This window comes from Apaloderma vittatum, unplaced genomic scaffold (genome assembly GCF_000703405.1).
Source record: "Apaloderma vittatum isolate BGI_N311 unplaced genomic scaffold, ASM70340v1 scaffold41974, whole genome shotgun sequence".
NCBI classification, from domain to species: domain Eukaryota; kingdom Metazoa; phylum Chordata; class Aves; order Trogoniformes; family Trogonidae; genus Apaloderma; species Apaloderma vittatum.
In genome coordinates this window covers 1-12,496 of record NW_009712880.1, presented here as the reverse complement: position 1 = coordinate 12,496, position 12,496 = coordinate 1, and the positions used below count along the sequence as shown (strand labels likewise).

Sequence of the window (12,496 nt, the reverse complement as noted above, 5' to 3'; positions counted from 1 at the left end):
AACAGAGGGAATGAAACGGGTACAAGCCAAGTATTATTTGTCTCAGCTCTCCAATTCCAGTTCAGCAGAGATGAACAGTTACAATGACATGTTCTAACGCTCTTCAGAGGCAGCTACCTGCCTAGTCCCTAACAAAAGCAATGGAGCAAGCTCACTGGGGTGATGTGAAGCCACACTGCCAAGGTGCCCATTTCATTACTTTACAAAAGCACTTAAGTCACTCAGTAACAAGCTGAATTAGAACATCCAGCTGAGACTGAGACTACGAGTTTATTTTTTTTTTAAAAGGAAAAATATTTGACAGACAATGCAATGTGTACAGGATCATGGGATAAAACAACCGTACTGTAACTGAGTGACTTGTAAGAAAGAGTTCCTGTCTCCTGGTATTGTTCTGAGGCTGTGTGACAAAGTTTGCTAAGAGGATCAAGAAGTAATCAAAAGTGATCATGTCATCTCAGCATGCATCACATGCCAACCAAGGCATATGATTTGCGCTGGTGCAGACATCAATCCCACTCAAGCTGAAGTATAAAGCACTGGCTTAACTCCACCCTCTTATTCCATCTACTGACCCCAGCTAACTAAACACGGTTTACAAATCAGTGTGGCTCACTGTAGCACTGCTCCATGGCTTGTGATTGTCTGTTAAGATGCTCAGGAAAATTAGAATCTTTGTTTGTTCTGAGTGTTCATGCACACTTTGCAACAGGCACTAGTGGTACAGGTTTTGAGGTCACAGGAATGCTTGTCCTTCACCGCTTTTAAGAAAACTTAGAGCAGAAATGGAGAAGAATGCATACATTAAAACAGTAACTATTAATGCTCTTGGGTAATACACCTGTATTTATGTATAAAAAAAATATTTAAAAAATAAAATAAAATTATATAGCTTCCTTGGGAAACAAAATTAATTCTGCATTTACCGTTAATTTATTTTTTTAAAGGCTATTAATATGGAAGTTTCAGGGTAAAAATGGCATTAATCTTTACCCTTCATGCCAAGAAACAGCTCTGGGTCAACTATGGAACTACCAAGCACTGAGACAATTCAGTATCACAAGAGCAGCAGATGGTCTTTGGAGTTTAACTACTGCACGTCCCCATTTTGTCTCACCAACTGCATGTTTCACCTTTCCCATCATCTCATTCTGAAGTCTAGTTGCTGTCCGAGTCATTGTCTTCATCTTCTTTTCCAGACAGATCATGTTTGGACAAGTCATTGGCTTCTCCCAAAGGAACAGCCCCTTTCCGCTGTGGCAAGACACTGAAAAAGGCCTCCTTCCAGTCTCTCTTCTCCAGGTACGCAAGGATGATCTCAAACACTGCAACATCAAGAAAGACCATCAGCTCTTTTACAGGGAGAAGTGAACTGCTGATAGGAACACACTCCCAAATCCATCTTTACAGAGGTTTACATGCATTTGGTTGTGGCATCTTCAGAATAAAGCTGATGAAGTACAGGCAGAAGCAGACAAGGCAATTCTGCTGCTGCTGCAGTGTAAAGCCAGTTGTACATCTCCAGTTGTAAGACAGTTAAAACAGCAGTACCTTTCTGCAGCAACTCCAGCTTGAATCATTTTTTCTCAGGGGCAGAGAAACATCCCCCCAGTACTTCAGGTCTCACCAGTGCCTTCTATACAGGCACTGATGCTTTCCCACATTTGACAAGAATACTGCTGTGGATGCACTTTAACAACAACCGTCCCCTCCCTAACATATGGGCAGCCCCAAGTCTTCCTAAAACCTACCAGAATTAGCTTTATCTTTCATTTCCACCTGAGCTTACGGCCAAAATCCTTACTAGTCTCCAGTTCTGTGACCCTTTCTTGCTGTTTCTGTTATGCCAACTGTACAGTCAGCCTCCTCCTCTTCCAGCTCCCAAAACTTTTCCTGATTAACAGTAGCTCCAAATTGCATTATACACAAAATTAATCAGCAAATTATTAATTTAGAAAAGTCTCAGGCTATTCAAAAAACCTCTCAACACAGATTGTGGCTCAGCAGCAGCAAGGAAGGCACAAGAAGGCCCTATGGCTGGTAAGCCAGACTTGCATGACAAATGTGGGACAGAGGGGTGGCTCTTCAACCTCAGGGCTACAGAAATAGTGCTAACACCACTGGAGAATGCTGACTTCAAAGAATGCCTCCAGCACAAGCGTTCTCATATGCTGTCACTTGGCATCAATAAAGGATCAAAGGAGCTCTGGAGGTAAACAAAAATCCTTACAGAGTATTAGGCAGGCATTCAGAAAGGGAGGAGCAGCATGGATCTCATACTCACTGAGAGTCAAGTTACAGAAAAGTGTCATATTTACTAGAGGTTTCCTGGATCCAAGCTTACTAGACAGCCAGCTGCTCTCTGTGACGCTGATACTGAAGAGCTGGCCATTTTACTACAAAAGTTATTCACCTGAAACATACTGTGAAAGTATGAGCTCTCAAAGGACTATATTAATATCACTGTAAGTTACTGCAGAAAGCACCTGTGGCAAAAATGTTGGCTTAAGAGACAAGAAGAGTTTAAGAAGTACATTTCTTCTCTGTTGCTTTGGAACTTCCTTTATTTGCACAGTAAAAGCAGAACCAACAGCAAGAGAGTGGCTTCCACAGGAGAAGACAGGCTTCTATGATGGGCTGCAATAGCAGCAAATATATCTTGCAAGGACAGAAAAAAGCGATGGGAGCAGTTGTTAGACATCACTGCAGACCGGAAGGAAGCAATATGATCATACAACATATGTAAAATATAAACATATAAAGTAAAATATAAAATATTAGCCTTGGGATACAAACTTGAACAGAACGAAACAAACTCTCTCAGCTACACTTGCAGCTGTGTTTTGCAATACAGTGGTTTACATGGATCTCAAATCTTCCAAGATTTTTAATTCAAAAAACGTAAGTCTCATCTTATACCATGTCAGTTTTCTAGCATCAGATATTACACACATGCCTGTGTTCCTGATGCCGTTTTAACATGGCAACGCAGGCACTGAACTGCCTGTGGAAATATATGGTGACTCAATCCCAAGAAAGGATTGTAACTAGGTAAGTAAAAAGCCAAGCAAATTCCCCTATCAATGACACCGCCAATCTCCCACCACCAGAGGGCGCATTTAAATAAATCGTTTCAAAGCGTAACGAGGCACTTCAGAGTTTCTTCTACAGGACTTCCCAAATTCACACCTATCAAAAATAGTTCCACAGGGACAAGGCAAGTCCCACAGCCTCACAGGGCAAGCTCCGTACTTTACTCTGCTGGCTTCAACTTCCGCACAGAGGGTGAGAACCCAGAGACCAGAATAAGCAAATCAAAAGAGCGAGGGCGGAAAAAAAACCCCACACCCCAAAAATAACAGCAAAAAACCTCAAAACAAATCAAATGAGTGACCAAAAATAAAGACGAGCAATTACATAGTTACACAAAGCAGTGAGGGTGACGTACTCACAGCAGAATACAGAAACCTAAGCACAAGTATCATACTCATCTACACAAAATTTGTAAGATTTAAGAGGCAGTTTGACTCTGTCCACATTCCTCATGCCTTAGCCCCTTGAAAGCTGTGTTTTCGGATTTAGATTCTAAGCTAATAGGAACATAACACAAGAGCATTAATTACAACTGCTACATTAATTACAACTGGTACCTCTGCTTTTGACAGTGGCCTTTTATTTCTTTGCCCAAAAACCTTAAGTAAAATACTGCTATAGCAGAATATTTACCTTAAAAAGCGTCTGTGTGTTAAGAGTCTTGCAGCTGCAATTTGAAAATGTTTTAGGAGGAAAATGAAAAACAACCTCACGCAAAATCTCACCAACTAAACTGCAGTGAAATCAAGTGCTAAATGTCTGGCACAAGAAACACGCACAAGACCATAAAGTATATAAATGAAAGCCTCGAAGTAAGTGATCCAATGTATACTCAGTACTCAAACACGTAGAAGACAGCCTCCAGTTGACACTAGAGGTCAGCATTAGATCGTTGCAGAAAAACTCCAGCAGAAATCAACAGCTATCACAACTTTTGATGAGCAACACATAATGTCCTATTCTTGTCCACGTAAAGCAACATCTAAAGATAAAGTTTTGGAAACATGTAAAATCTTAAATATGTAAAATATTAGATAAATTCTAATTCCAATGATACATTATATTCTCTTCCACATTTAAATAATCTTTATTGTCATGCAAATAAATACCTCATCTATCAATGCCATTTTAAGAAAATAAAGTTATCATTGAGCAACATGCTACAAAATAAAATAAACCTGAAATAAAGCAAGGTAAGATAAAATAAATAGAACCTGGAAACATGACCAGGATGGCAAGAGTGTCAAAATTACTCACAGGACAAGTTAGGAGAATAGGCCGTGCACTTCTAAGTGGCTAAGATACCATCATTTACATTTAGACATATCTAAACTATTTAAAGGTCAGGGTAACTACTGTATCCCAAAGGCAAGTAGATTCAAGAAATACCAACATAATGAAGTAAGATTTAAGTATGTGTGCTACAGTGCATATTTTGATGGTTCAAATTCTGAATATGGCAGGTACATTCTATAATAATGTAATTATTTTGTGATGTAAAACTCACCATGATTGACGGCTAACACTTTCCGACTGTTCATCTTGACAAAGTTTCCCAGCGGGAGCTGTGCATGACCAATTCCCTGTTCCACAGCTTTTTTATAAGTAATTCCCTGTGGTAAAGACACCAAAACAACTGGACTGAGAACCACTGCTTCAAATCAGCCTGTACGGATTATTACGGGTATCATTTTCTGGCAACACATTTGCCAGTGCGGCCAAAATCTTGCTTTAGGAAAAGAAACTTGGCCTGGTTAGACAGTACCTGCTTCAAGGGCTACCTTTGTAAAATTTATTACTCTGAACACACGTCACACTATGATGTACGGTCAAAAACAAAGCAAAACTTGTTCGTGCAATTGAAGCTCTAGAGTGTGTCAGCCATAGCCTGTTTTAAAGGCAAGTTCACGCTTAAGTACAAAGTCAATCAGACTGTAGTAACTGGGTATTTTTTCAAAGGAAGGTAGAGGATAAAGAAATTTTGTTTGCTTTTTTAAATCTGGCAACTCCTGTGCCCAAGGTGGGCAAAAAAAAAAAATCCTCTAAAATTGTGTAAACACTTTATACCATAATGACTGTACAAAGGGTCTGCTTTAGCTCCCCCCTAGCCTTTAAAAGTGGAATAACTGCTGAAGTATTATTTGGAAAGGCTTGAGATACATCCCTTTTTTTAGCATCACACTGAAATTTTAAACATGTCACCAGAACTTACATAGGAGTTTCTTTGAAGGAAAGCAATAACAGTGCTTTAATTTCCCCGACACATTCTCTATGACGTTCCAGGTCCGTATAGCATGAACCCCCGTACAGGTATGGAACCAGATCCCCAAGGCACATGTGTTATTTAGCCAAGTTCTTCTGACAAGCAAACTTATTAAAGAAGGACACCGAAGGTTCAAGGGCTGTTCTTCATCTATATTTGGGAACATCCACATACAAACGCACATATGCGCACACAAGTACTTGAGCAGAAACCAAACCTTTCTGTCTGAAAATACGGCCCTCAGTAACAGAGCTGTGTTATTAATTCCATTCCTATATTTAAAATTAAAAGATAAAATGCTAAAAAGCTCAGCCTGCCTGCACTCTAGAACATAAGCCACTGCTACCAGCACAATTTTTTTTCCTATTTCTTCAAAAATTTTTTGAAATAAGTCTTTTTCTGAAGAAGTTTTCTTGCTACTTATTTTTGTAATTTACACATGAACAGCATTAATGTCAAATAAGATTGTAAAAAAAACCAACAAAACAACCCAAAAAAGAGCTCTAAAGAAACAGACCAACAGTTTACCTTGTGGTGATTGTGATCCACCAGTCCTCCAATCACATAAGCTTTCTTCTCATCAAGCTCACTGAGAACATCTGGGGAATCTGAGGTAAGATACACTAGGTCTTCTTTCTTTATTAGCTCACTATAGTGCTCTGTTCTAATTTGAATATCCTCAAAAAAAAGGTAGTTAAAAGAAATTACATTCAATTGATGAACTGTTGAGCAAGCTTTACAGAACCAAGATGGAACCAGCAAAAATAAATCCAATAGCATGCAGTCATTCCACATCTCTCACTTATGTTTAAGTGCATAGCCCAATGCAGACTGATTTCTGCTTAAATAATCCACAGTCGCTACAGCACTGACTTGTAACCATTATCAGGAAATTTTCTGAAACCCCCAGAAAACTTTACAAATCCTTGACTTCCTGCAATTCCCTTCAAACATTACGGTATTTCCCCTAGGGATCCAAATAATTTTCAAGTCCACCTTTCTAAAAAAAGTGAAACCAGAAGTAAATATTTGGTTAACATTACTTGTTTGATAAGAGAGGTTTATGCTATGCTTTTGCAAAGCAGTTATAGCACAAGACATACTGAAAGTAAAACTTTTTATTTACACAAAGCACTCTTCATTTCAAGGCACTAGAACACCGGTTTAACAGGGAACTGCAAGGAAAACCACCATGATGACCATAAGACAAGCTACTTCTTGAAAGAAAGATTGAGTGTTGCAAGGCAACATAATGAAGGGAAGGTGCACACAAGAGAATCACATCATGACTTCAAAGTCCTATTTTTGGCAAAGAAAAAAGAGCACTGTCAGGACAGATGACTGTCAGAACTGTCTAGATCAAGTAGTCTTGCTTTGTTTGTCAGAGAACAAAATCCGTTCAATAAACAGGTGTGGAGTTTTTCAAGCAAAAATCAAGTCCAGATTCCAGACAAGCAGTCTTTGGCTTATTTAAGTTAAATTAATTGAAAGCACAGAGAGAGACACTATTTCTAATATGCTATTGCTCTAATGTCTTAGAAACATGTGGAAAAAGTTCAGGTCCTTCACAATTAACAACCTAGTTAGCAACTATGATCAAGACTTCTCTTTCTCTTCATACAGAAATAGTCTAAGCAACTATGATCAAGACTTCTCTTTCTCTTCATACAGAAATAGTCTATTATTCACCTTCCAGTTCACCCATCCTTTGTCATTTTCATTCATGTTGCTCTTCAACTGTCCCCCATGGCTCGTCAAATAAAACTTTGAAAAGAAGAAACAAGAGGTACAAAATACTGAGTTGTTAATACGCCAATTTGTTTCCTTTCTGTACAAGACTTTTTTCTACCCTTAACTATTTGCTAAAACTCTTAATTATATTTTAGCTGAAGGTGGTACTGAGACCATACTCATGCATTTAGTGACGTATTTTTAAAAACAAATATGCACTTATAGTCACCATTTTTTTTTAATCTGTCACAGATAAAACTGACTCGCAACAGTATCTTAGTGGCATGCCACTACATACAGGGATTTTTACAACAATTTCTATTACAAAAGAAGTAATTTTCTTACGAAAAAGAGGTAGCTTAAATATTTATTTTCTACTACAGTTCTCATGACTTGGGCCACAGCTGTCTTTCTCATATGCTTTGTATTTGGCAATACAGTCAGTGCTCAGTCTGTTTAAACATACCTGCACAGGATGAAATGCTTTGCGGTTTTCTGCGTAACATCTCTGAATTTGCTTGTGAAGCTTCTTAACATCCTGTATACAACACAATTTGTTTTTACATAGTCCTTCAGACAGACCACCACAAAATGCTTTACCATGAGCCACTCAGAAGCTAAAGAGAGAAAAAGGAAGCTTTTAACTGGCAAAAGGGACTACTGAGAGAGTGTGGACATGAGACCTTAAGAGGGAAAAACAGCCACTGTGAAGGGAACACAAATATCTTCCACAAAAGATATAAGGTCTTCCACAAAAGACCCTAGAACAATAAAAATAATTTAGTGGCTGGCATTTTGACCTGACAATTTGGACAAAAGCTAACTAGTAGACTTCATTTTTAGCCAATTATGTTTTTTGTACGGTGTGCATTACATAGTACCTGAAGGGGGCCTACAAGGGCCTGTGGTGATAGGATGAGGGGTAATGGGTGGAAGCTGGAAGAGCGTAGGTTTAGACTGGATATAAGAAAGTTCTTTACGCTGAGGGTGGTGAGGCAGTGGAACAGGTTGCCCAGAGACGTTGTGGATGCTCCATCCCTGAAAGTGTTCAAGGCCAGGCTGAATGGAGCATTGAGCAACCTAATCTAGTGGGAGACGTCCCTGCCATGGCAGGGAGGTTGGAGCTAGATGATCTTTAAGGTCCCTTCCAGCCCAAATCATTCTATGAGTCTATGAAAAGTGTGTTTAGACACTTCTACACATGTGCTTGATTTGCATTATTCTAGGAAACAAACAAAACAAAAATCACTGGGATTTAATTATAGGTAATAACACACTCAAATGAGGATCAAGCAGATTTACCACTGTGGCAATACTCAGTCTTTCACCCATGGGAAAACTAAGAATATATAGTTTATGCTTAAGAAAATTAAATATGCATAATTAACATGAAGAATCCTAGAGCAATAAAAATAATTTAGCGGCTGGCATTTTGACCTGACAATTTGGACAACAGTTAACTAGTAGACATTTTTAGCCAACTATGTTTTTTGTAAGGTGCCCCAAAAGCAATGTCTTGCAAATATAACTGATTCCCATTTTCAAATGAAACATCATTATATCACTTTGATTGATGTAGTCCTTTGAGAATGTTTTGATATCTCCAAAGGATTTCAAGTCAACTAGACTTTATCCCTACAATATTGCAATGCAAGTTTTTACAGACATTAGAGAAAGCATCTAATTAACCCCACTGCTAAAGGTTACAACCATCTTCATTTACAATGCTTTACCCTTCCTAAGCACCTGCAGAAGTGCCAGTTTTTATATTAGGTCTAATGGGCGCCACCTGACAAAGGAAGGAAACGTATTTTATGAAGGACAAACCTCAGCAGGAAACGCCCAGTCAGCATTTCCTAAACTACTCTGGTCTCCTCTGGGGCACTGCTGAAGGGCTCCTCAAGGAACCGAGTTCCAAAACGCCTACTGCCCCAGAAACCAAAGGCTGCACTCTCACAGAAGGCTGCAGATTAATATACTTTCCTAGTAAAGCTGCTTTGGTATCAAAACACTGCATCGAGCATCTACCCAACCCAGTGGTTGGGCATCCTGCTGATCTTCCTCATATTTAACTATCCTGCCATCATCTCATCTGCTCTTTCACCCATTCTGAAATTTTAGAGATGGGCTGAACAGTGTCCTCCTGTCCCAACTGCCTCTCACACAACTGAGAGAAAAAGCTGAGTAGCCTCAAAATGCTTATTTCCACAGATACTTATTAACACGCACTTAGGAGCCTCAGATCCACTTTGAAAGAGAAAGTAACTGGATGTGGCATTTGTAGCCCCCCTCTAGCAAAAACATTTTGAGGCAGAACTGCATGTAACTTCAGGTCAATATATTGCACAAACTGTTTTTATATTGCTGATTTTCGAATCAAACAAACTTACCACCTCTCCATGAAGGCAAACAAAATCTCTGGCAAGCTTATATAAAGGGATGTTCCAAACTCTAAAAAAATCCAGCAATTGACGTAAGCAGGTCTGGGACTCATCACAATCTGAAACACGCTAACTGTCGTCTGCAAGCTCCTCTCCACTTTTTGTGTTCTGACATGGCATCAACACGGTCACTGGAGAACCTTTCAACATCTCTATGTGATGGGTAAGTTTCTTTTACCTTTAGCACCATCAGGTCATCAAAGCTGCAGTCCACAATGAGGCGAAGCGTACTAGGAACAACTTCCCTTCGCATACGTTTTCTGTCATTCCCTTTGTTACTAGCGTCCAATTTCAACTGTCGTTCTAGTTTTCTCTTCTGGCGTTTTTCTTTTCGTTTCTGCCTAAACAAACAAACACAGAAAGCACTGCCAAATCTACTGAGGTATATGTTACGTACATAAAACACACACTTCCAGGATGAAGGTGGTCGTCCCACAACTGTGATAGTTTAAACCTATCTTGTTGGTTCCGTTTGCGCTAGGCTGACACCAGCATAAAACACATACCCCACCTCTGTGAGGTACCTATGTACCTACAAGGACAAACATCTGACACAAATTCAATGAAGTCAATAGTGGGAGTCTCACTGATTTGAGGGTGTTCCAAGTCATGTCTTCTAACAGAAACAACCCAAAAGATTCCCCAAATTGCAGAATCAGAATGTGGAAGGCAATTTACCTGCAGTTTCCCTGAACAGTTTTCAAAGGGCTTCTGAAGCAATTGTTTCTTCTGCCTGCTCCCCCACGGGAGCAGGTCACCAAGAGATGAAATTTTGGTGACAGCAACTTTAACAGCCACTGTCTTGGGAAGGAACACTTGACATTCAACAGGACAAGGATAAATCACGATCAGCCCATTTGCAGATACACTTTCTCTCAACAGAATAAAAGAGAAGCTCATCATCTTCCAAAACTATTTTAACAGGTTATAAGTCAACATAACTTATAACACAGCATTTCATATGTCAAAAGAAAATACTTTTATTCATTGTCTTTTTAAGAGTCACCATGTCTGATGATACTAGTGAAAGAAGGCACAATCCATGCAGAATAGTACATGGCCACAAGTTATTTCTCCCTTCTGACAACCTCAAAATATACAAGTTTGAATTCTTCCCAGTATCCTCTTCAAGCTGTTGAGGAACACTTCTAGTATGAAGAGAGGATGCTTACCTTTGTTGCTTCTTCATATGTAGATGGAGTAGCCTGTGACTACTGCTTTAAACCTGGCATGGGAGAAAACCGGTTCAACTGCCTTGATTTACTAAAGCAATCTACATGCAAATTCTGCTGGCACATAGTTATTATTAGTACTAAATACTATTCAGGATCCTAGGAAAGACACTTTCCAAACCGTACCTCCGTAGATCTTTCTGCTCTTCCCACTGTTTCTGCTTCAATAGCTTCTTCCTCTGCCTCTTAGACATGGGCTCAAGGCATTCGTCCTTGTCTGAGCCTGCCTCCTGTCTCTCTGCTGGACTGTCACCTGACTTCACCTTTCCTTCAACATCGGGAACTTCAGGGGACATGCTATTTTCTGTTGGTACCTCTGGATCTTCTGTTGGCATTTCTGACGACATTAGCTTTTGGCCAGGTTTAACGACTTGTTTCTCAACACGTGATAAATATTTCACTAAAACCAAATTTTTCCGTCATCAACTCTGTAAGAAACAAAACAAAAGCATGAGTGTTATTAACAAGAAGTTCAATTAGAACAAACATCAGTCTATACCTACCATAAAACTGAAAAAAGCCCAATGAGTAAGAGATGGCCTTTTTTTTATTTAAAGCTAAATTAGCGTCTCTGCAAAAAGTAACACACAAAATACTAGAGGGATTATAACCTGTATTCAGATCATGTATAAAACTGATTGTTACCTCTGCAACTATCCAACAGTTTACAATTAAAACCTTTGTGAAAACACAAGTGTACAGAAGTAGGGAGTCATACTAGATTAAACATAAAAGAAAAAACATTACTAGTACTATTCTATGTACACAAACTATTCTGAAATACACAAATAGAAAAAAACTAGACATAATCTCACATCACAATGGCAGCATGTTAGAGAAACATATGAAATTAAAGCCATTTTTGGAGGCAAAAAGCGTGAACAAGCTGTATCCCTTCAAAATTAATTTTTATTTCATCTGAGAACCAAAGACATTAGCCAACCACTGACGCTGGTCACTGTCGGGGACACAGTACAGCAAGTAAGGGCCTGAATGGACAAAACAGTTACTCATCAAAACATTTTGCATTCAGATCAACTACAATCATACCCTCTCCTTTTCAACAGCAAGTATTATTTTTTCATTCCCACAGCTCCCTCTGCTCAACAGCCACACAGTTTTCCCAAGATAACTACTTCACCAGAGAACGCTGCATCCCCAGCGCCACTGTCTGAGCGGCCTGGCCTAGTGGGGGATGTCCCTGCCCATGGCAGGGGCTTGGAACTAGATAGTCTTTAAGGTCCCTTCCAACACGGTCAATTCTATGATTCTACGCCAAAAAAAAACCAATCCCCTGCCCTCTCCGGTAACATTAGAGCCAGAAAACACACGATACACCACAAACCCAGAAGTGCTTTGGCCAACGTGCCCGGATTTTGCTCCGATTTTCCTCTCTGGGGCTGTTGGGCCGTTAAGGCCCCGGAGCGGGGCCAGCTGTGGGTGGGTGCCCAATGGCACGGGCACAGGTCTGCGGTGCGCGCCCCCCCCGCCGACACCGAGCTCCACACGTACATCCGTGTACCCGTGTATATCTATATATGCATATACATACACACGCACACGTCTGTATCTACACCTATCTACGTGCACGCACGCTATATATAGAGAGAAATGCACACGTTATCTCTGCCTACGCGCCTCAGTACTTCGTAACTCAACAGGACCGGCCGCCCCCGCCCACAAGGGCCCGGAGGGAGAGGGTGGGCGGGTGCGGATCGAGACTCCCACACACACAA

The 12,496-nt window shown here is 40.0% G+C and overlaps 1 protein-coding gene across 1 annotated transcript; it reads right to left on the bottom strand.

Moving 5' to 3' along the window:
• Window positions 1–899: 899 nt before the first annotated feature.
• Window positions 900–11,107, bottom strand: TRMT10A (tRNA methyltransferase 10 homolog A (S. cerevisiae)). The gene is made up of 7 exons (XM_009868130.1): window positions 10,887–11,107; window positions 9,707–9,869; window positions 7,554–7,625; window positions 7,046–7,120; window positions 5,885–6,034; window positions 4,601–4,706; window positions 900–1,325 (listed from the first exon to the last, which is right to left on the bottom strand). Exons 1-7 carry the CDS (start codon window positions 11,105–11,107, stop codon window positions 1,159–1,161), a joined length of 954 nt encoding a protein of 317 aa, XP_009866432.1. The 3' UTR covers window positions 900–1,158.
• Window positions 11,108–12,496: the final 1,389 nt, after the last annotated feature.